The sequence below is a fragment of the Mesoplodon mirus genome (genome assembly GCF_964341445.2).
Source record: "Mesoplodon mirus genome assembly, chromosome: X".
NCBI lineage: Eukaryota > Metazoa > Chordata > Mammalia > Artiodactyla > Ziphiidae > Mesoplodon > Mesoplodon mirus.
In genome coordinates this window covers 48,105,244-48,129,522 of record NC_138981.1, presented here as the reverse complement: position 1 = coordinate 48,129,522, position 24,279 = coordinate 48,105,244, and the positions used below count along the sequence as shown (strand labels likewise).

Sequence of the window (24,279 nt, the reverse complement as noted above, 5' to 3'; positions counted from 1 at the left end):
GCTGTCTTTATTACCTAGGAATCTAGGTAATAATTACTTCAGTTTACCATACCTGCAGAGAATGCAGGACAATGTCTACAAATGATATTTGTGGGGGGTGATGTAGGATGATGCACGTAAGTTGCCAGTGCTTTGAGTATTGGAGGTGTCCTTCCCCTGTCTTGCCTTAGCCTGCGTGGCTGCCCTCATACTCGTTTCCACACTCTAACGAATGTATCACCTGCTTGAGGAGAAGGTAGAGAATATTCATATGGTAGGGCAGACACATTTTTAGCCTTCTCACTTTCTTCCTTCCCTGCCTCCAGGAAGTTGCTTGCCGGAAGGAGGAGGAGGAACGGAAAGCTCGGGAAAAGCAGGAAGAGGAAGAGGCTAAATGTCTAGAGAAGTTCCAGGATGCTGATCCATTGGAGCAAGATGAACTCCACACTTTCACAGATACCATGTTGCCAGGCTGCTTTCACCTTCTTGATGAGCTCCCAGACACAGTGTACCGGGTGTGTGATCTGATCATGACAGCAATCAAACGTAATGGAGCAGACTATCGAGACATGATTCTGAAGCAAGTAGTCAATCAGGTAAGTTCTCCGGGGGCCAGAAGAGGGGGGTATATAAAATGGTTTTCCTGCCATCTATCAAAACCGGATTTCTTTTTTTATTTTTTTAATCAGTATTTTTGCATTTTATCTGATGTGGATGTATTCTTTCTTTGAATTCTGTAGATCTAGTAATCTAGCTCTTTCTTGAGTGTTTTCCTGAAAAACATGAATTAACTGCTCCACACACAAAATATCTTAGAAAGAAAAAAACAAAGCTCTCTTTTTCTAGGTATCTCTTCTTAGATTCATCTAAAATGTCAAAAATGTCTCTCACTCTTGAGCCAAGTTAGGCCCCCTGGCCTAAATAAATGTTTTTCCCTCTCCTCCTATGCAGCAACCATTTTGACAGATGAGTCCCCATCTTAATGAGTATTTGTAACCTATTGTTTGTCTTTTTTTAAGCAGTGTTTTTCCTCATTATGAAATTAATGTATGCTAGTTGTTGAAGTAGAAAAAGAAATAAATTACCCTAAATTCCCACATAGCCAGTTAGCATTTTGGTTGTATTTCCTTTACTGTTTTTTATGATTTATGTATTTAAATCATTGGAATCTTGTTTTATATATTTTTTTAAGTTTAGAGACAGAGGAAGAAAGTAAGTGTTGTATGTAAACATAACTTTAGTGTATGGAAACATCACAAGAGTAAAAGGCAAACTGAATAAACCCTTTTTCTTCCCCCCACAAGATATGACCAATGTTTAGTTACCTTTAATCTATATTAAGAGCTTATAGAAGTGATTTTAAGCAAACTAAAACCTTAATAGACAAGAGCAATTACATAAAATTCATTACAAGAAATTTTTAACATGCATACTAAAGCAAGACCAATGTTTCTAACTGGGATTTTTGTTTTCTGTTTTTAATGATAATTCTGGGGTGAGTGTAGTGAAAGATTTTAAGTTGGTAGAACCTTTGTGGGATTGACTATATATGCACCAGAAAATTTTTAAAAATATTAATTTTCTTTAACTTAGAATTTAGACTTCTTGTAATCTAGCCTAAGAAAATAATTTTTTAGAGGTGCTCCTTTAGTAGCATACATCTTCTTTTGATACAGACACCCTATAGTAAATATGTTAATATTTATCCCCTCTCCTTCAGTGAATGTATTAGAGGTGGAGGGAGTATTTTACAAGGTTGAGAATGTTTTGACATACCTCATCATACTCAATCTACAGTTTTTGACTTGGCCACTTTTCTGCTTTCCTAGGTGTGGGAAGCTGCTGATGTATTGATCAAAGCCGCTCTTCCCCTGACAACGAGTGACACAAAAACTGTGTCAGAGTGGATCAGTCAGATGGCCACCCTGCCCCAGGCCTCCAATTTGGCTACTAGAATCTTGCTCTTAACACTGCTTTTTGAGGTAAGATTTAGACCTTTTGGTCCTTGTGATTCATTCATCAAAGAATCATCAAACACCTACCATTTGAGACATTGAAGAAGGTAGAGAGAAATGTAGGACATGTCTGCATTTCATAGCCTACAGTTTCTAATAGGCTGTAATGCACACAATTAAGTACAAAATACAGCATTCTATGCCACATGAATGGCATAAACAGTTTTACCTGAGTTCAGGGTGGGGCAGTATGCATCACTTCTGGATAATGAGAGAAGGGCTTCTCAGAACAAATGTTAATTGAATTGGGTCTTAGAGGATTGGGGGGTGGGGTGTAATTATAAGAAGGTACTTAGAATGACTATTAACAGTTAAGCTGTGGAATATTTTTGGCTTCTCTGAGGAAAACTAACTAGCAGCCAAAGAGTGGGGTAGGATGTGGACATTTGGTAATAAGTGTCAGATAGAATCTGACTCTTCTTTCCTACCTGGTCAGTCAGCAGATTATTTGAGGTAAAGCGTGGTTTGGCCAGGACATGTTCTTGTTCCAGCCATCATAGGAATTAGGAGGCACCTAACCTTGAACAAGTGATTCTTCATTCTTAGCTTATCATGTTTAATGGTAAAACCTGGATTTAATGGAGTAAACTCTTATAGCAACTCAGGAGTTAAGTCCAATATATGTGTCAGTCTGTGTGTCTACAGTCTCAGGGCTTTCCTTTGTGTTAAAAGTGGTGATTCTTATTATATAGCACTTGTGAATAGATACTTGTGGGAAATGTTGCAAAGTACTGGATGCTGGGGGTCCCCCAAAACATTACAATATAAAGAAATCACTCATGAGCCCCCTGTTTTTTAAAAAAATCACAAATGACAGCCTAATATTTTTCTTCTAGTCTTTTTTCTGTACATTTAAACAGTTGGGATCAGAGTATTTAGAAAGTTTTGTATTCTTTTCTCTCAGTATTATATTACAAATATTTTCCCACGTCATGTATATATTATTCCATTTTTTTGAGGTCCCCTAGTTTAAATAACTACCTATTGTCGGCCATTTAAATTACTTCCAGTGATTTCCTGTTGGATCAGTAACACTTCATGTAGCCCTTGTAAGGGGAACCATTAACTATGTTGCTGTGTTTAATTATTCCATCTTCCTTGGAAGATTATAAAGGTTCTCTGTAAATCAGAAGCTTTTCAACTAGCGTAGGTAACAGTTCTTAATGATATTAATGATACTAGTAACAGTTTCCATATTAAGCACATACTAATGTACCAGCCACTGTGTTGGCACAGTGTATCACAATTACCTTGGAGATAGAAATTATTCCCTTTGACCCATGAGGAAACCAAGGCCTAGAGAATTTAAGTAACTAATCTTGGACCACACAGATGGTAAGTGGTGGAAATGGAATTTGAATTCAAACCAATTCTATTAGCGTTCGCTTTTATGTTCTGTACCATGTTAATCCTTGATACTGAGTAGAAGCTGGTATTTGTTTTATTTTTTTTCCTTTGATTAATCAATCAGGAGTTGAAGCTACCTTGTGCCTGGGTGGTTGAATCTAGTGGCATCCTTAATGTCCTAATCAAACTCTTGGAAGTGGTTCAGCCCTGCCTACAGGCCGCCAAGGAACAAAAGGAGGTCCAGACCCCAAAGTGAGTGACCCTGTAATCTCTCTTGTTTTCATTTCTGTTGCCCTGGGGATTTGGGCCCTCAAGCTTAGGGCTTGAATCAGGGAGTTTTCTGGGTCATGTATGGGATAAATCTTGTATACTTTTTGTGGTTTGAAAATTGTGAAGTACCTGATGAAATCAAGATAAATTTTCCCATGTTGTGCAGGTTTCTGGCTTGCCTAGAGTAAATCATTTCTCCTGTTTTAGGTGGATCACCCCAGTGTTGCTTCTGATTGATTTCTATGAAAAGACAGCCATCTCCTCAAAAAGGAGAGCCCAAATGACTAAGGTACCTAATATGGTGTATGTGGTGAGCAGAACAGCTCAGCTTCTTGAGGCAAGAATAGACCAGAAGAGAATATGGGATAGTGGTAAAAAAAAATGTAAAGCTCTCTGATCAAGGCATAAATCTCTTGAGGGATCTTGATAGCTAGAGTTTTCTTTTGAATTGGGAGTTAGAATTTTTTTTTTTTTTTATGGAGCTGCTGGCTAACGGGTCTAAGGACTTAGCCTGGAGGTAAATGTCTCCAGAGGAGGAGTGGCTCTTCTTTTATGTGAAGGACTGAGTGTGCAAGGATTCCTCCAAAAGCAAGTGCTCCTTATATGAAAATTATATACGCCACATCATCTTAGTACCTTCCCAGAAACAGAAGTTTTGTTCCAGTACATCTAAAATGTTTACCTTTTGTGGAAAATAGTTGGAAACAAAAGGAAAGCAGAGCATCACAGAATAAGGGTATAGAGTGTTTTGTGCCTATGGAGAGGCTCAGGAATGCGAGGGTTAAGGTATATAAAAACTTCTCTCTTGGTTTGCAAAACATTTAAAATGTCCAATATATTTCTTTTTCCTGGGTTAGCTTTAGCAGTGAACACTGATGAAATTACTATTTCTTCTCTAACAGTCAACCTTGTAAGGAAGTACAATGAAACTTTGTGTTCTTGTATTTAGTACCTACAGTCCAACAACAACAACTGGCGCTGGTTTGATGACCGCTCTGGACGTTGGTGTAGTTACAGTGCAAGCAACAATAGCACTATTGATTCCGCCTGGAAATCTGGAGAGACAAGTGTGCGTTTCACTGCAGGCCGGAGAAGATACACTGTCCAGTTCACTACAATGGTGCAGGTACATGCTCACTCAGTGCCATAAACTTGGTTGAAAAGAGGGGAAGGTGCTGAGTATGGCTTTCCATTTGCTTCTTCCTGAACCAGCAGTCCTGACATGTTATAAGAACAGTATTACCACTACTAAATGGGGTATAGTTTTCAGAGAACTGAGTCTTCTTACAGCCATGTGTTAGGCCATGAGTCTGTGGCAATTTGATACTGTCCCACCCGGAAATGATTTTAAGTGTTCAGTCAAGGATTAGGGAGTGGTTGGGGATGGAGTCTGCTCTATTGGAAAGTTTATAGTTTGCTGTAGGGTCTTGTGTATGCCACTTTCCTTCTGAGGACCTTCAGGCTTTCTCCCTGTAAATGATAGGGGTGGGATAACTTGCCAAGGTTCCTTCCTGTTACAGCATTTTGCTACAGAGTTCCAGCTCCCCTACCCCCCTTACAATTCTTTTTTCAGTAGAGATGTTTTTGTCTGCTTGAATTCCTAGGTTAATGAGGAAACAGGGAACCGGCGCCCGGTGATGCTGACACTCCTGAGGGTACCACGGCTGAATAAAAATTCTAAAAACAGCAATGGACAGGAACTAGAGAAGACATTGGAAGAAAGCAAAGAAATGGATATCAAACGTAAAGAAAATAAAGCCAATGGTATGTACTTTTAGTTTTGAGTCTTTCAAGGAGTGTCTTACACAAAGCTAGTGTGCCTTTATGGCTTAAATTCTGGCCAGATTTCATCATGAGTGATTTCTTATCCATCACATTGCTTGGTGACTTAAAGATACACAGTCCTCCTCTTTATGTGCCTTTTCATCTGGTCTTTGAATTGGTATTTGGTCTGTTTCTCTTAATAGGACCCAAGTGTTTGACTGGTTACTTAAGAGGGAGAGGATGGGAGGAAATGTCAAGTTAACTGTCTGAACACTTACTTTCCCATTTATAGATACCCCCTTGGCCCTAGACAGTACAAATACTGAAAAGGAGACAAGCCTGGAAGAAACAAAAATTGGGGAGATCCTGATCCAGGGCCTGACAGAGGATATGGTGACTGTTTTAATCCGGGCCTGTGTGAGCATGCTAGGGGTCCCTGTGGACCCAGACACTTTGCATGCCACCCTTCGCCTCTGCCTGAGGCTCACCCGAGACCACAAATACGCCATGATGTTTGCAGAGCTGAAGAGTACCCGCATGATCTTGAATTTGACCCAGAGTTCAGGCTTCAATGGGTTTACTCCCCTGGTCACCCTTCTCTTACGACACATTATTGAGGACCCCTGCACCCTCCGCCATACCATGGAAAAGGTGAGTCTTTTTGGTGTCAGATGCTGGTTTAGCTTTACATAATACCTTGTTCTCCTTGCTCTCAGAGCAGATAGACTTCTGATTCTTCATCAAGTATATAGCTAGGTGTTACAGATGATATGCTCTGCCCAGCAAAATTTCCCAACTGTGTGCTCAGGTGCTTGCTTAGGTATGGTAGATTATCCCATCGAGTGACATTTAAAAGGTACTAGAAAATACATTTTTTACCTTTAAATTTACTATAGTGATAGCTCTTATCTAGAAAGTCCTCTCTAGCAATATAGGTTTCTTGAACCAAAACTTTTTTTTAAAACATCTTTATTGGAGTATAATTGCTTTACAGTGGTTTGTTAGTTTCTGCTTTATAACAAAGTGAATCAGCTATACATATATCCCCATATCTCTTGCCTCTTGCCTCTCCCTCCCTCCCACCCTCCCTATCCCACCCCTCTAGATGGTCACAAAGCACCGAGCTGATCTCCCTGTGCTATGCGGCTGCTTCCCACTACCTACCTATTTTACATTTGGTACTGTATATATGTCCATGCCACTCTCTCACTTCATCCCAGCTTACCCTTCCCACTCCCCGTGTCCTCCAAAACTTGTTAATAAGGAACTAGAATACCCTCCACCAAGTTCATGTTTTAAAGGTCATTGTCCTATAGGAGTACTTCACCCAAGAGCCTGTTTTCCAAACTTTGTGTTTTGGGGTTGTAAAAGTACAGTTGACTCTTGAATAACACAGGTTTGAATTGCACAGGTCCACTTACATGTAGATTTTTTTCCCAGTAATAAACACTACAGCACTACCACAATCCACAGTGGGTTGAATCCACAGATAAAGAACCTCAGATGTGGAGGGCCACTATAAGTTATTCGTGGATTTTCGACAGCATGGAGGGTTGGTGCCCCAACCCCCATGTTGTTCAAGGGTCAGCCGTAGTAAAATTTTTGGAATGTTTATGACTGTGATAAGCTCTTTTCAAATATGCATTGTGCACATGAGAAAACTGAGGTTTATTTATTTTAGGAAACATATAAAGCAGTAGAAGAAATAACAAAGCAATTAGAAAAATAAAAACCTTTATGTCATCAACTTTAAGACATCAACAGAGGGGTTGGGGGCTAACATCTCACCAATAAGGCTTTTTTCTCCACAGTACTTTTACAAACTCCTTCCTCTGCTAATTCTTTCTCAACAATCATCAGGTGAATGCTACTGACTTCACTTTCAATTTCCTCTCTTGGAACATCGTTTCCCACATTGATATATAGTGTTGCTATTTGCATTTTTGTGCATAGCTTTGTCACATTTAAGGTCGTTTTTCTTATAAATGCTTAGAAATTGGATCAAAAGGTATATATTGTTTTTTAACTTGCTTGCCAGAAAGGTGGTGCCACTTCATACTTCTATGCATATATGAGTATATATCTCACATTCTTCAGACAGTTATTCTTCAGCCAGCCTGTTTGATTTCACCTGACATGAGCAAAACCAAAAGAAGGCTGTTAAAGACAGCATGTACACTGATCCAAGGTCAGGAGACAGCCCAACAGAGAAGAAACAACTATATACAGACAGGATTCTGACTTTAAAACAAACATACTTAAAATGTTTAAAGTTTATACAACTTTTTTAAATGCTATGAAAAAATATAGGTTCTTTTTGGATGACAGAAAACTTTGTAAGCTTAAAGGAAATTTTATTTGGGGGTGTGGGAAACAAAGGAAGATCAGTGGCATGTTTAACGTATCAAGTAGCAAAATGTAAATGCTTGATAATATCCATTGCAGGTACGGGTGTGAAGAACCAGGCATACTCTTACTTTTGGTAGGAGTGGAAATTGGTGCAACCACATTGGAGGGCAATTTGGTACTGTCAGTTTAAGATATCCTTTGACCTAGAAATTCTGTGGCTAAGAATTTATCTGATAACTAAAGTCAAGTATGCCAAGGTACATATACAAGAATGTTCACTGTAGAATTACTTGTAATATCAAGACTAGAGATCTCATGTCCAGCAGAGGACTGAATAAACGATGGCACATAGTGGAATTACACTTTTCTGTATTTAAAAAATGGGAGTTGGGCTTTCCTGGTGGCGCAGTGGTTGAGAGCCCGCCTGCCGATGCATGGGACACGGGTTCGTGCCCCGGTCCGGGAAGGTCCCACATGCCACGGAGCTGCTGGGCCCGTGAGCCATGGCCGCTGAGCCTGCACGTCCGGAGCCTGTGCTCCGCAACAGGAGAGGCCACAACAGTGAGAGGCCCGCATACCGCAAAAAAAAAATTAAATAAATAAAAATAAAAAATGGGAGTTATTTTACGATTGCAGCCTGGCAGGCAAGATGTAGAAGTTGTTAGGCTAAACTGAAGAGCATGACCAATTTGGTAAGAAAAACATTGAGTCCAAAAGATTTTTACCTTTATGAACATAATTCACAAAGCAGTAGATCGTGGGAAATACAGTGGAACTATTTTCTTTATACTTTCATATATTTTCCATGATTAACAAGTCATTTTATGAGAAGAGCAAAAGCATGACAATGTCTAAGCCCTGTGGTATCAAAGCAAATAGTCCATAAGTAGTTTGATATCTCCTGGCTGTCATTATCCAAGACTGATTATTGACTTTGAAACATAAAGAAAGCATTTAATTTTGTTCTTATACACTAAGTGGATGTCAATATTACATATTTTTAGAGTTTGAACCATTCTGGTTTAAAATCGGGATGGCATTTGGGAAGGCTAGGAGCTGGCACTTAAATTGGGGAGCCATAATCTGGATGATCAGTGATCTATATACGTTACCCAGTTTCTATAAAGGTCACGTATCTAGTCTAATAGTTGATAATTTGGGGGGTATGCTGAATGCTGTAGCTTTTTGTAAGCCACATTTTTTGAATTGGGAAGGAATAGGACTTGAAAGACCAAGTGTATCTTTCTCCCAAAGATCAAAGGCTACATCCACTGTCTTGAGGCAGAACTTGGTTGGTATTTTAATCCTTGGTAAGTCTTCCTTGAATGCAGTTGTGTTTTAGAAAGTGGTCTTTAATCAGCAGTGTTCTCCCTCTCTTTACTAGGTTGTTCGTTCAGCAGCTACAAGTGGAGCTGGTAGCACTACCTCTGGTGTTGTATCTGGCAGCCTCGGCTCTCGGGAGATCAACTACATCCTTCGTGTCCTTGGGCCAGCCGCATGCCGCAATCCAGACATTTTCACAGAAGTGGCCAACTGCTGTATCCGCATTGCCCTTCCAGCCCCTCGAGGCTCAGGAACTGGTACGTTTACCCTTCTCTTGGCCTTTGAGACACTGAGGTCTGTGGCTTAGTATAACTCCAAAAATTTTCTGTGCGGAAGCCTATAACTTGGAAAACCTCCTTAGGCAAGCGGTGGGACATTGGCTGGTTGGTCAAGTGGGTCAATTCAGGGGTAGTTCAGTAGCTTCTCTGGTCCTTGCCCTGTGCTAATTCCTGCCAGAGATTCCAAGGACTCATTCAGTCTAGTCCTTGCCTTCAAATAACTTAGCTTGATGTGACAATAGTGAATGTAAACAGTGAATGGTTTACAGATAGAGTGATAATTGAGGGACAAATGGACATGTGACTCATGTGATACAGTAGGAAGAATCACAGTGTATTCTTGCCAAAAATGTTTGACCTATAATTATGAGGAAACAATTAGATAAGTATAAATTGTGAGACATTCCATAAAACAACTGACCTAGACTCTTCCAAAATATTAATGTCGTGAATGGAAAAAATGCAAGGATCTCCTAGATAAAAGGAGATGAGAGAAAACCACCAACCTTGATGGGATGCTGAATCTAGATAAAGGAGATTTGGAGAAGTTAGAACAGTTACTATATATTAGATAATATAATTGTATCTGTGTTAAATTTCTTGGGTTTTATGGTATTCTGGCTATGTAGAAAAATATCCTTGATCTTAGATGCAGGTAGACATATTTAGGGGTGGACAAATGGTGATTCTAGATGAAAAGTATATGGATTTTTTTGTACTAACCTTTCAACTTTTCTGTGGGGTCGTGGGGCTTTAGGGGTTTTTTTGTTTGTTGGTTTGTTTGTTTTTTAAATTAAAAGTTGGGAAAGGGACTAATTATTTTGGGAGCTCCACCTTGGCTCTGTGCTGGGCATTTCTCATGTATGGTCTCCTTTAATCCTCAAATTTTCAAGAATGAGAAAATTGAGGTTTGTTAATAATCTGGCCATGATCCTGTAACAGAACTGGATTTCAAAACCAAGTGTCCCCAACTCCAAAGCCTGTACTCTTTTTTTTTACTATTTGATATTGCTGTATGAAATCCTATGGAATTTAGGGAAGGTAAAAGCCAGATTTTCTAATAGACTACTTGAACATTGTTTGGAAGTGGCCCCCCCGCTTCTGAGTCTTTATCAGTAACCAGATGTAGGTACCCGTTCATTATTGGCTGATTTTTCTCTGTCTCGCTTTGGCTTAGCTTCAGATGATGAATTTGAGAATCTTAGAATTAAAGGCCCTAATGCTGTACAGCTGGTGAAGACAACCCCTTTGAAGCCCTCACCTCTGCCTGTCATTCCTGATACTATCAAGGAAGTGATCTATGACATGCTAAATGCCCTGGCTGCATACCATGCTCCAGAGGAAGGTATGTAACTAGCCCACCTGAGGAGGCTGGGCACTTTGTTTAGGTCACTTCAACTAACTCATGGCTTAGTGAGTACTCAACTGTTTGCCCACTCTCTGGGAATCAAGATGAATAAGACACATAGCCCACTTCTCTGAAGAAGTTAATAGTCATACAGTATGAATGATAAGGATAAGGAGATTGCCAGAATCTTTTGTATGAGAGTACATCCCATACAGAGGGAAGAATGAACAAAGATTAAAAAGGAGATAATAAGCAGGTTGAGCAGGTTGAAAATAAAATACCAAGAAGTCTCCAATGTTTTCACTCTCAGAAACAAAACATAGTTGTTGCCCAAAGATCTGGGAACAATATTAGAAGGTGTGGCTAGGCTTCCTGACCTCTGAGACCACCATCCCTATCTTTTGTCCTTAGTTAAGGTGCTGCTTTTAAGTATTGGGAAAGTCATGAATGAATTGCTTGGAAGTCAAGTTCCATTCCAGTCAGATCCTTCTGGATTTTATTCAGGACATACTTATTTGATAGGTCCCACAGAATTGCCAAAAGTTGATGAATAGTGCATTTAACAAGTCAAGAAAATCTGAGTCTTTACTTTAGTGCTTTTCATCCATACATCACTCTAATCCTTATAGAGCTCCTTGCTTTTCCCACAATCGCAAAACCTTTACCCCACCTCCTAAACCCTCCTCCCCCCCAATAATAATAATAATAATAATAATAATTTAGCTATATATAGCAACCATTTATTGACCTCTCACTGTACTAGGCAAAATGTCAGGTATGTTCATTTAAGCTTAGTAGTGACAACTAAGGACAGTGCGGAGAGTAAATTGCCTGTGGTCACAAAACTAGTGATAGAATGAGGCTTTCAACCATGCTCTCTCTACATTTCTCATTCTTAAATCAAAGCCTAGCAATATTAGTGTGTAAACAGTTGTAGCAACTTGGAGCAAAATTGACCAGCTACCAGATGGTCATTAACATTGCACAGTCTAAAGAGTTTTGTTTTGTTTTTATTTTTCTAGCAGACAAATCTGATCCTAAACCTGGGGGTATGACTCAAGAGGTTGGCCAGCTCCTGCAAGACATGGGTGATGATGTATACCAGCAGTACCGGTCACTTACCCGTCAGAGCAGTGACTTTGACACACAGTCAGGATTTTCCATTAATGTAAGTCAACTCCAACCTTCTATCTGCCTTCTCGCTTCTCAGTACCTACTATGGGATATAGGGTTATGCCAGGGATATTTCAAAGGTATTAATTTTGATGTATCTATAAATTATCTGTTGCCTAAAAATGAATATCGGGTTGTCCCTGGGATTTTCTTTTTTCTCCTTGGATTAGAAATGTTTCTTTAATTCATTTTTCATTCTCATCTTCCCCTGTTCCCTTTCCCCTCAATCTCCCAGTCACTGTTTATAATGATGGCTTCCCATGGATTATAGTATACAGAAGGAAAAGGTGGTTAAAAGATAGACAAAGAGAGTCTATAACATTTACGGCCAGTACCCTGAAAAGGAGTCCTGCCATTTGGGTACAACTGTCTTTGAAATTAATAATGGCTCAGGAGTTTTCTTCCTCCATAGAGTCAGGTCTTTGCTGCAGATGGTGCCTCCACTGAGACTTCCACATCTGGGACAGCCCAAGGAGAAGGTAATGGTTTGCTTTTCTCTTTTGTTCTTATTTCTTGAGAAGACAGCTTGAAGAAACGGAGTGTCCTGGGCAGGCAGTAGGGGAATACAGGCATAACTGTCACATTTACTTGTAAGTGAACTTTCTCAGGGGTGAGCTCAGCGTTCTGTAAAACAAAAGGTCCATCCCAGTTATCTGAGACCAGTTTAGTCTTTATACTCTTCAGGAATTCAGGAATACATGCAAATCTCCTTAGAGCTAGCAGCTCAGGACTGTAGGCCCCATTGCTACCAGCTCCAGAAATTACAATGCTTTCTTTAGGGTCTGTAGAAGACTGCCATTTGATTGCCCCAGTGAGAGCTGGTGCTATAGGCACAACAGTGATGTTAAAGAGTGTCCATTAATGACCAGAGCCAAGTAAATCAAAGACCCTGGGCCCAAATGCCAGCTTTCTATATCAGCATTTCACGCGTGCCTACGTTTTCTTATTGGGATCTATTCCATTTCATAGTATATGGCATCCTGGCCCTGCACCCACCCCTCATTATATGCTAAAATTAATGGAACTGGCCATTAAAAAGAGTGAAATTTTGCCATTTACAGCAACATGGATGGACTTGGAGGGCATTATGCTAAGTGAAATAAGTCAGACAGAGAAAGACAAATACTGTATGGTATCACTTATACATGGAGTCTAAAAAAATAAACTAGTAGGACTTTGCTGGTGGCGCCGTGGTTAAGAATCCTCCTGCCAGTGCGCGGGACATGGGTTTGATCCCTGGTCCAGGAAGATCCCACATGTCGCAGAGCAACTAAGCCCGTGTACCACAACTACTGAGCTTGCACTCTAGAGCCCGCGAGCCACAACTACTGAGCCTGCGTGCCGCAACTACTGAGCCTGCGTGCCTAGAGCCCATGCTCCACAACAAGAGAAGCCACCGCAATGAAGAAGCCTATGCACCACAACAAAGAGTAGACCCCACTCGGCGCAACTAGAGAAAACCCGCGTGCAGCAGTGAAGACCCAAAGCAGCCAAAAGATAGATAAATTTTTAAATATATGTGTATATTTTTTAAAAACTAGCAAATATAACAAAAGAGGCAGACTCACAGATACAGAGAACAAACTAGTGGTTACCAGTGGGGAGAAGGAAGGGGGGAGGGACGGTATAGGGGTAGGGGATTAAGTACAAACTATAGTTATAAAATAAGCTACACAACGGAATTAGTTATAAAATAAGCTGCACAACGGAATTAGTTATACAATAAGCTACACAACGGAATATATTGTACAACACGGGGAATATAGAATAAATAAAGTTAATGGAACTGTAACTTAACTAACCCAGTAGTGGTTGCTGTGGTAACATCCTTTAGTTCTACTCTTTAAACCTCTCCGTATATTTCTTTTGGTAGCTTCCATGCTGGCTTATAGAACTTTGGTGCCAGTGACACTATTGTGGCTACAAGATTTATATGGTAGATTCTTACTTTCTAGCAGTTTCAACAGAGCCCATTGGCTACTTGCCAAGAATTAGAGAAATGTCATGTGGAAGCAATTCTAATGAGACCTTCAAGAGCTCCTTCTCCTTGACAGGGAGGATCTTTGAAATCTAAGTTGAGATGTTGTACTTAATGCCAGTTTAGTCCCTGGAGGATAAGCTTAAAAGGCTAATACTTAGTAAAATATTGGTTAACTCATTTTGGTGGACTTACTGCTCATATGTAGTATATAGTATGGGTGATGGTAGTATCATTCAAGGGAAGCATCATTGCCCACTATGTGGCAGACTATAGTAGACACCAAAATGAATCAGATTCATTCCCTGCACTTAAAGAATTTTGTCTAGTGAGGGTGACATGCAGTGCTTTTAGTACAAGATAACTGCTGGAATGGAGGCGTGCTGGGATAAGTTATAGAGTGGGCACATGATAATGATAGCATCTCAGTGTGCCTGGATGAAGCAGGAAAGCATTTATAGAGGAGATCATCTTTTGAGCTTAGCTAGATTAAGTAAATGTGTGCCACACAGACGTGGGAAGAAGAGGTAGAAGAGTATACAAGGCATGTTTGGAGAACTACTATTAGTACAGTATTTCTGGAACATAAAATGTATAAGAGGAGGGAAATGGCGGAAGATGTGTGAACAGTTGGGTAAAGCCTCTCTGTTGTAACTATATCCGTAGAGCACATCTGAGACCTGTGTCATATTAGCTATCTGTCTTTCCACTGCAGTAGGAGGAGGGCATTCAATTTGTACTAGTGGCCTGAAGTATCCTTTCCACCTAAGACTTGATTTTGCCAATATTCCAGTGTGGAATTGAACCAGTGTTTGGCTCTTTCTCAACAGCTTCAACTCCAGAGGAGTCTCGGGATGGGAAGAAAGATAAAGAAGGGGACCGGGCGTCTGAGGAAGGCAAGCAGAAAGGCAAGGGCAGCAAACCATTAATGCCCACCTCCACTATTCTTCGGCTTCTGGCAGAGTTGGTGAGATCCTATGTTGGTATTGCTACCCTGATTGCCAACTACAGCTATACTGTGGGCCAGTCTGAGCTGATCAAAGAGGTAAGATTTCTAATTTCTGCTTAATATTTTATACTGTTATAATTTGGATACCTGCTATGTGTTGGATGTTTTGCTAGGAGCCCGTGCATGCTAACCCAGTGATGAGAGAGGCAGAGGCCTCTTAAGACACATTAAAGAGCTAGGCCTTTTTTTCCATGATGTGGAGCCATTAGGCTCATTTGCAGGGAGTGAGTTGATATAGTTTGTTAATTTGTTTTGTAGAAAATCACTTGGTCTGCCTTATTAGAGACTGCAAAAGGCAAGGTTGGAGTCAGAGAGACCAGTCAGGACGCTGATACAGTAGTCTAGGTAATACAGGACCTTGATGAAGTTGGAGGGGGAAATGAATGAGTTGAAGAGATGTTTTAACAGTAGAAATGGACGAGATTGGATTTGGAGGATAAAGGTGAAATCAAGGACTCAAGAGATGTTTCTTGTTTTGTGTTTTTTTAATTCCTTTTGTTAGAAGAGGAAATGGTTTGAAGAGAAAGTGTAGAATTTGAGAGGTATCTGTGGATCACCTAGGTAAAGGTATCTAGGAGACAGGAGAATAAATGAAGTACACAGTATTGGAGTTTATCTTCCAGATGTACTCACACCTGTGCAAAGACACCTGATGTGGTAACAGTACTGGTAATAAATAGAATATAAGAAAAGCCTAAATGTTCATCAATAGAGCATGGGAAAGAATGAAGTCATATTTTATATGTCCTGATACAGAATTATCTTCAGGTTGGATTTTTCAAGTGAAAGGACACTTTTAAGAAACCTTGTCATGTTCCCATATATGTAAAAGGGGTACCCAAGGAGGTTTTTTTTATAAAGGAGACCTTGTTTTGGAGGTCACATAGCTATTTTATGGTTAGTAAGCAGTAAAGGGTGTGAGAATGGAACAGGGGCAATAATGTTGCAAAGAATCTATGACAGCAGCTGCCATTTTTAAGCTATTTTTATCTTAATCCAAGCTTTTAAAATGCATACAAAAATACACAACTCCTAAATGATTCACCAGTTAATTTTTCTTGGATGACTCCCACTAAATTCAACATTAGAAACTCCACAAAAGCTAATCCCACTCACACCTTTGCACATCTCCCCTTCCCCTTTGAACTTCCATAAGGTCACCATTATCTTGCGTTCGTGAATTGGGTTTGCGCTTTATGTAAGTGGAATCTTACAGTATGTCCTGTGTCTGGCTTCTTTTGCTTAACGTGTTTGCAACTACATCTTTGTGTGTAGTTTTAGTTTATTTTCATTGCTGTATAGAATTCCGTTGTGTGAATGTAACACAGTCTTATCCATTCTAGTGCTTATTGACAGTTGGCTAGTTTTCCTTTTGGAAGTATTAAAAGTAGTGCTGCGGGCCTCCCTGGTGGCGCGGTGGTTGAGAGTCCGCCTGCCGATGCAGGGGATACGGGTTCGTGCCCCAGTCTGGGAGGATCCCATATGCCGCGGAGCGGCTGGGCCCGTGAGCCATGGCCGCTGAGCCTGCGCATCCGGAGCCTGTGCTCCGCAACGGGAGAGGCCACAACAGTGAGAGGCCCGCGTACGGGGGAAAAAAAAAAAAAAAAAAGTAGTGCTGCTACGGTCGCTCTTATACATGTCTTGGTGAACATACATAAGTTCGTGTGTGTGTGTATGTATTTATATACACACACACACGTTCATACATAAGTTCATATATTTCTGTTGGGTGCTGTGTGCCTAGGAGTGGAATTGCTGGTCTGTTCAGCTTTAGCAACTGATAACAAGTTTTCCAGAGAAGTTGTGTCAATTTATATTGACACAGCACAGCATATGGAAGTTTGGATTATTTCACCTCCTTGCCAATATTTGGTATTCCTGTTTTTCATTTTAACCATTCTAGTAGGTTCATACTGGTATTGCATTGTGGTTAAAATTTCCCTGTCTTTGTTGGCCATTTGTATATTCTCTTTTGTGAAGTGTCCAAGTCTTTTATTCTTATTTTCTACTGAGTTCTTTACATATTCTGGATATAAGCCCTTTATGGAATGTGTGTATTAAGTATATATTAGGCATTTATTTCAAAGCTTATACTCATTTATGCCAGTTGTAGTTATAATAGCATACTTGTGGAATAAGACGCTTAATTGCAAATTTATTAAGTATCTGCTTTAATATGTGTCAAGTGACCCACTTACTGGTACTGGGTACTCATAGGTGCTTTACAGATACTATTGATAATCCTCACCTCAGCACTGCAAGGTTGTTGGTATTGCTCCCCTTAACAGAGAGAAGAGAAGGCTCAGAGAGGTCAGTAACTTGCCCAAGGCCACACTTCAGAGTAGCAAGACTAGGATTAGAGCCCAGGTCTCTGGTTTCAAATCCAGATTCCTTCCACTCAGTCACGGTTGCACGAATCCACTCAGTCGCCCAAATTGCAAGGCCTTTTTTTTTTTTTTCCAGTTTTTACTGGTAATGTTACACTTTTTTTCAGAAAACTGTTTTAACTTTGTATTTTATTCACTACTGGGAAATTTTTATTTCTAATAGTTAACAGGGTCACCTTATCTAATTTCCCAGAGCCTAAAATTCTTCAATGCATTTTTTTTTAATATTTATTTATTTATTTATTTGGCTGTGCCGGGTCTTTGTTGCGGCACACGGGCTCTTTTAGTTGCAGCATGTGGGCTCTTGGTTGCAGCATGCAGGATCTAGTTCCCTGACCAGGGCTCGAACCCAGGCCCCCTGCATTGGGAGCGTGGAGTCTTAACCACTTGACCACCAGGGAGGTCCCTTCAATGCATTTTTTAAATTGAGGTAAAATGCACATAAAACTAAGTATCTTAAAGTATACAGTTGAGTGACATTTTACATTCAGTGTCGTGCAACCATCATCTCTATCTAGTTCCAAAATCGCCACTGCATTTTGATCCAAAATCTACTTGAATGACAACAGAACTAAGTTTTTTTCTAAGATAAAGAATTATCAGGGCAGAAATCATTTTTAGAGGGGGAGGGAAAGTCTGACTTAATTTCCTTCCCTGTTATTGGGCCTTTTTTGCTATTTTAAATAACCCTGCATTAACTATTTCTGCATATCCATATCTGTGACTGTGCTGTGTGTTTCTCATTCAACCCCTGCCAGTTTTTAGCCCAGGGTCCTGGGCACATTGTAGGTTTCAGTAAATACTACAATTTAATTAGAAACTGGAGTAATTGTAGTACTGAATTAGGGATCAAGGTTTGAATCATCGCCATTGACTTAAGTTCTTTGGCAAGCCACATTTCTTTAGGCCTCAGATTAATGAAGATGTGTAAACTTGGAAAATGAATGGAATTTGGAAGCATAAACTCGAGATTTGTTACTCACTTGGCTTGCACCTTTAAGTCTTGGTTTTTTCGTCTATAAAGTGGGCCTGATAATCATTGACTGGATGACTCCAAGGATCAGTTCTGTGTGCGTGTACCTTGTTGATGTGCAAACAGTATGGCATAATTGTGCTTGTGAGTAAATGTCATGATTAATGACTTTTCAGGACTGCAGTGTGCTAGCTTTTGTCCTGGACCACCTCCTCCCACATACCCAGAATGCAGAAGACAAGGACACACCTGCCCTGGCCCGCCTATTCCTCGCAAGCCTGGCTGCCGCAGGGAGTGGCACAGATGCCCAGGTGGCCCTTGTGAATGAAGTAAAAGCAGCCCTGGGAAGGGCACTGGCTATGGCTGAGAGTACAGAGAAACATGCCAGGTAAAATCAATGCCTGACTTAGTGCTAATAACCAGTAGCATCCCCTAACTTCATTCTTGTCCCATGGATTCCTTGCATTTGAACAAGAGTTCTGGTCATACTGGCACTGTACATTCTCTGGTTCTCTCAGATAGTTCTAGTGCTACAAAATACCCAAAGCACTAATGACACTTGGAGGAGGTGGGTAAACAGCTCAGAGAAAACAAAGGGATGTTTTCATTATATTTCTAGGGTCTTCAAGAAGTTGAGGGGGTTATTCAACTTTACTTTTTCAAATTATGTTTAAAGAAAATAAAGAATGCCTCCACCCAGGGAGTGAGTTCTTTCTTACCTGTTTAGATGTTACTTCCAGAAGGAAACACAAAAGAAACCAGGAGGGTTATCTGAGGCAAGTTAGTGAAGACGTGGCCTAAGAATGGGCTGTATTCACATGATAGAGATGTCAAACTTCTCTCCTAGGCTTCAGGCAGTGATGTGTATCATCAGTACTATCATGGAGTCCTGCCCCTCCACCTCCAGTTTCTACAGCAGTGCAACAGCCAAGACCCAACACAATGGCATGAACAACATCATTCGACTCTTCCTGAAGAAGGGACTGGTTAATGACCTGGCCAGAGTTCCTCACAGCCTGGACCTGTCCAGGTAAAATTATTCCTGACCTCCAGCACCAGGCTTTTGCCCTCTCCTTAATCGTGCTTCGTACTTGTCCATTTGCCTAGTATTTCATGTATCCTTGCCAGATAAGTAATTAGCAGCCAGTGTGATAGGAAGAGTTTGGATGTAGGCGGGAACCTGAGTTCTTAGTATTGTTGCTTTTAAGCAAGGCACTTTCCTTTCTTTGGGCCTTAATTCTCTCATTTGCCGCAAACCCATGAGTTGGTCTGTATCAGTAGTTTTTTTCCCAAGCTTCCCCCCCTCTTAATTATTGTAAGAAGATTATTATGGACCTTGTATTACATCTGGTTATGTCCTCTGAGTCTCTGTTATCCTAATACGGGTCCTTAATTTTTTTTAATCTTCATTTTATTGCTGTTGTTCATGAACGAATTTATTGAAGTGATCAGACCTGCAGAATGTTTTCCTAGATTTGGTCCACTTGGTTCCACACAGTGTAGTTTAACTTGTTGCTTTTACTCCCTGTTTGCTGTAAGCTTAGAGGTAGAGGCCTAATGGAGCAATTTAAATATTATTTGGCTAGGATATATCATAGATGATGATGTACATTTCATATTATATCATGGGGAGGTGCATCTCTTTGAACTACCATTAATCATGATAAGATTGACCACTAGGGTAGAGTGATAATCATCATTGTACTGTTATATTTTCCTCCTTCTTACTAGAAAATAACAGTGTTATTACTTCAGCACTGTACAAATGTCTAGTTCCCTATCAACCATATACCTAATTAATGGTCTTAACACCAGTTGATAATCCTTGCCTGTGTCTTTTAATTTCTTAGAGGGTTACCAGTGACAACTTTGTAATTTCTGTCATTCCTTCTACATTATTAGCTGCTATATTTCTGTGATTATAGCTCCAGTTCAAGAGGGAAAGTTGGTTACTCTGTAATACAGTTCCTACTAAAAAGCCAGGATAAAAACTTAATTTTTTCCCTTCAGTCACCAATTTTCAGAGTAAAGTCAAAAATGGGTTAAACTCCACCTCAAATACGAGCTCTGGCTTTCTATTTTCTGTGTAGTATTATGGACTCATGAATTTTCCTTGATTTTTAAAATCTGATTGAATTACTTGAATCACTACAGTTATCCTTCTTTTCGTGCTCATCCTTCATGTTCTTTTTCATTACACCTTTGGGCTTGTGGGACCTCTTCAAACTGACTTCTTTGTTCTTTTGATAACAACCTCATCAGTTTTTTTCTTAATGTTTAAAAAATTTTGAGCTCACAGTATAATGAGCACTGTTCGTCTCACCTAGATTAACCAGTGGTTAGCATTCTGTCCTATTTGCTTTAGTTCCCCCGCTCCTCTTTTCGTGAGGTAAATCATTTGAAATTTGTTATAAATGTGATGCTTAACCTCTGAATACTTCAGCATATGTCTCCTAAGAACAAACATTCCATTACATAGCTAAAATACCGTCATCACCTCTAAGAAGCTTACCATTAATATAATAATACTCACTATGTACTTCATATTCATCTATCTCCAATTATTCTAAGAATGTCTTTATATCTTGGGGGAGAGTGTGTTGATCCAGGATCCAGAGAGCGTCATTCATTGCATTTGATTGCCACGTGTCTCTTATTTTTTTGACATTTGACTGTTTTGAAGAGTCCAGAAGGTCGAATGTCTTATAGAACATCCCATAGTCTGGATTTGTCTAATTGCTTCCTTATGGTTAGGTTCAGGGTAAACTTTTTTGGCAAGAATACTACATAGGTGATGTTTGCCTTTCTCAGTGCATCACATCAGGAGACGCATAATGCCAGTTTGTCCCATTATTGGGTGATGCTAAGTTTGATCACATAGTTAATGGTAGAGTTCCACTTTGTATTAACGAATTATCCGTGAGGTGATGCTTTGAGTTCACGTGAAGATCACGTGAATATCCTATGCCCTGAAGACTTTTTTTTTTTCCTGCAGTACACAGGCCTCTCACTGTTGTGGCCTCTCCCGCTGCGGAGCCCAGGCTCTGGATGCACAGGCTCAGCGGCATGGCCCATGGGCCCAGCCGCTCCGCGGCACGTGGGATCCTCCCGGACCGGGGCACAAACCCGTGTCCCCTGCATCGGCAGGCGGACTCCCAACCACTGCACCACCAGGGAAGCCCTGCCCTGAAGATTTTTAACTCAGTAGTTTTAGCATTCACTAGTGGTCTTTACCTAGATCACTTAACATTGCTGGTTGCAGTGATAGTTTTCTGATTCTCTCATTCCTGTTTATTAGCCGGCGTTCTTATATAATAATGAAGACCTCTTTCTGCCTGCATTTGTATCCCTGTGGCTGCAGATTATATTTAATGTGTTACAATCTATTACCATTATCATTCTTTTTGATGCTAAGATTTGGCCTGTGGTAATGACCCCATTTTTTAGTTTTAAAGCCTTCTTGCTTTTGAAGGCCTTCTGGCACGACAAGATGTCTCAGGCTCACCTTGTACTTTCCATGTCCCATTCCGGGGATCAGTTGTTACTCTGATGAGCCTTGGTTCCTTTTAGTATGGATTTCTGTGCTCAGTTCATCTCTGTATCTTCCTTTATCTCAGTCCCAACATGGCCAACACAGTCAATGCTGCTCTGAAGCCTTTGGAAACACTTTCCCGGATTGTGAACCAGCCCAGTAGCCTTTTTGGCAGCAAGAGTGCTTCTAGCAAGAGCAAGTCTGAGCAGGATGCCCAAGGAGCTGCTCAGGACTCTAATAGCAACCAACAGGACCCAGGTAGGGAATCAGCCAATGGACTGGAGAGCTGGCCGGGTGGGTGTAGTTATTTTATGGGCATGGCATCACAACTGTTGTAGCTTGGTATTGTTTCCCTGGGAACTTGCTGGCCTTCCACAGATCTGTCATAGTGGCGTGGGAATCTGCCCCACAAAGAATTCCTTAAAATTGCAGCCTTATTTGGCTATCCTCACACGTAGCCTTGTCTTTTCCTTTGTCACCCATTCATTTATTCTCTGAGAACTTGTAAATTTGCCCAGGGAAGGGACCTTACTGTCTTACGCTTGTCTCATGGTGCCCTGCACATAGGCACCCTTTGATTATTTTGCTGGTTGGTTGATTGTTTCAGGCGAGCCTGGGGAAGCAGAAGTGCAGGAGGAGGATCATGATGTCACTCAGACAGAGGTGGCAGATGGGGATATCATGGATGGGGAGGCTGAAACCGACTCAGTGGTGATTGCTGGGCAGCCTGAGGTGCTCAGTTCACAAGAGATGCAGGTAGGGAGGCAGATCACCCAGCATATCCCTGTTGTGGTGCTGAACCAAACCCCCAAGTGTTGTGGGTGGGTGAGTACTTTAGATCCTTGCCTAAATTCATTTGTCTATTTTGCAGAGGAGCACAGATGATAATGCTTAGTAGATGCTCAGTAAATGTGTTTGAATTGTATTAAATGAGGGGTGGGTGCAGAGCCAGGATGCCATATACTATCTCTAAAATGGAGTAGATCCCAACAAGAAAACATAGGCGTGGGTGAAATGCTGATATAGAAAGCTGGCCTGAGCCCTTTGGGCCCAGGGTCTTTGATTTACTTGGCTCTGGTCATTAATGGATGCTCCTTAACATCACTGTTGTGCCTATAGCACCAGCTCTCACTGGGGCATTCAAATGGCAGTCTTCTACAGACCCTAAAGAAAGCATTGTAATTTCTGAAGCTGGTAGCAATGGGGCCTACAGTCCTGAGCTGCTAGCTCTAAGGAGATCTGCATGTATTCCTGAATTCCTGAAGAGTATAAAGACTAAACTGGTCTCAGATACCTGGGATGGACCCATTTGAAGGACAGTCTGAGTGTGGATTGGCAGCACGTGGTAGTTGCTGTGCTCTTAGCACCAAGTGTGTGGTGTTTATGTAACATCCTCTGTCACATATTATCCTAGAAATATATGCTCCCTTGCTGGCTTTTTTTAGGGTTGAGCACCAGCACAATGATAGACTTGTGTGCATCCATATATATGTTCTATTTCTCTCCAGGTTGAGAATGAGCTGGAGGACCTGATAGATGAGTTGCTTGAGAGGGATGGCGGATCTGGGAACAGTACAATTATAGGTGAGAGCCCCAGAACTGAGTATAGCCTCTTCCTTTGCCTCAGTCTCTCTCGGGAGGACCCTTTTTCTCATCATCTGCTTGCTCAGCTCTGCCTGAGGGCTCATAGCCAGCCTAGATTGCTGCTTGTCTTGATGTTGACAGTCTTACAGATGAGAAATTCACAAGCCATCTACAGACCTGTGGCTGGTCTGAAGTGTTGCCTGTGTGGGGGAGGTGGAGGGGGTGGCCATCAGTATAGATAATACATCAGGCACATCAAGGGTGTTTATTCATGGAGGCCTAGAGGAGGCTATAGAGGCTGTAGGGTGAGAAAGTGCTTTCCTTTCAGTTCTTCAGTGAATCCAGGAGCTTTCTGCCTCTAAGTCTCAGTAGTGTAAAAAGAGTGATCATTCCCTAAGGATCTTTTACAACTTTTACAGCTGAGTTGTAAAAAAGTTGCTTTTTACAACTCAGGAGAAACAGCAAAGGTACTCTACTGTCACCTGGCTCCAAGGGTATATGTTACTTGTTTTTATTTTATTGATGAAGAAAATCAAAGGATAAACAGAAGTAGACATGTATTCTTAAACTTGACAAGGCTTTTTCACACCCATTATCCTCTGTGGTTTCACAGTTAGTGGGATTGGCAGGGCAGATGTGATCATCCCATTTTACATATGAGGAAACTGAGACTCAGACAGGTAAAGTGACTGGCCAAGCTCACCTAGCTAGTCAACAGCAGAGAACCCAGGTCTTCCTCATCCAGAAAAAAAGTGGATATCTGCTGGGTGTACATAGCTACTTTAGGCCCACCCAATCTGGAAAGGGAAGTCCTCTGTTGTTCAGTGAAGGCTCTGCTCTGTAACCTTCAGTGAGCAGAAGTGGAGAGGATGAATCACAAGAGGACGTGCTGATGGATGAAGCTCCTTCCAACCTCAGCCAAGCTTCCACCTTGCAGGCCAACCGAGAAGGTGAGAGTGCCGAGGCCGGA

The 24,279-nt window shown here is 40.9% G+C and overlaps 1 protein-coding gene across 9 annotated transcripts in view; it reads left to right on the top strand.

The window, feature by feature from the left end:
* The window catches only part of HUWE1 (HECT, UBA and WWE domain containing E3 ubiquitin protein ligase 1), a 144,903-nt gene that overhangs the window by 95,357 nt on the left and 25,267 nt on the right, over positions 1–24,279 (top strand). For 6 of the 9 annotated variants that reach the window (XM_082609743.1, XM_082609744.1, XM_082609738.1 and 3 more), the window contains 18 exons: positions 306–575; positions 1,809–1,961; positions 3,466–3,593; positions 3,819–3,900; positions 4,561–4,737; positions 5,216–5,375; positions 5,668–6,026; positions 9,109–9,304; positions 10,503–10,670; positions 11,696–11,841; positions 12,259–12,325; positions 14,655–14,869; positions 18,370–18,581; positions 19,041–19,223; positions 21,811–21,983; positions 22,333–22,481; positions 23,234–23,309; positions 24,161–24,259. In XM_082609743.1, coding sequence (XP_082465869.1) covers positions 306–575; positions 1,809–1,961; positions 3,466–3,593; positions 3,819–3,900; positions 4,561–4,737; positions 5,216–5,375; positions 5,668–6,026; positions 9,109–9,304; positions 10,503–10,670; positions 11,696–11,841; positions 12,259–12,325; positions 14,655–14,869; positions 18,370–18,581; positions 19,041–19,223; positions 21,811–21,983; positions 22,333–22,481; positions 23,234–23,309; positions 24,161–24,259 — 3,013 coding nt within the window. The remainder of the gene's footprint in view (positions 1–305; positions 576–1,808; positions 1,962–3,465; positions 3,594–3,818; positions 3,901–4,560; positions 4,738–5,215; positions 5,376–5,667; positions 6,027–9,108; positions 9,305–10,502; positions 10,671–11,695; positions 11,842–12,258; positions 12,326–14,654; positions 14,870–18,369; positions 18,582–19,040; positions 19,224–21,810; positions 21,984–22,332; positions 22,482–23,233; positions 23,310–24,160; positions 24,260–24,279) is intronic. The other 3 variants (XM_082609746.1, XM_082609745.1, XM_082609742.1) reach the window with 2 other exon arrangements.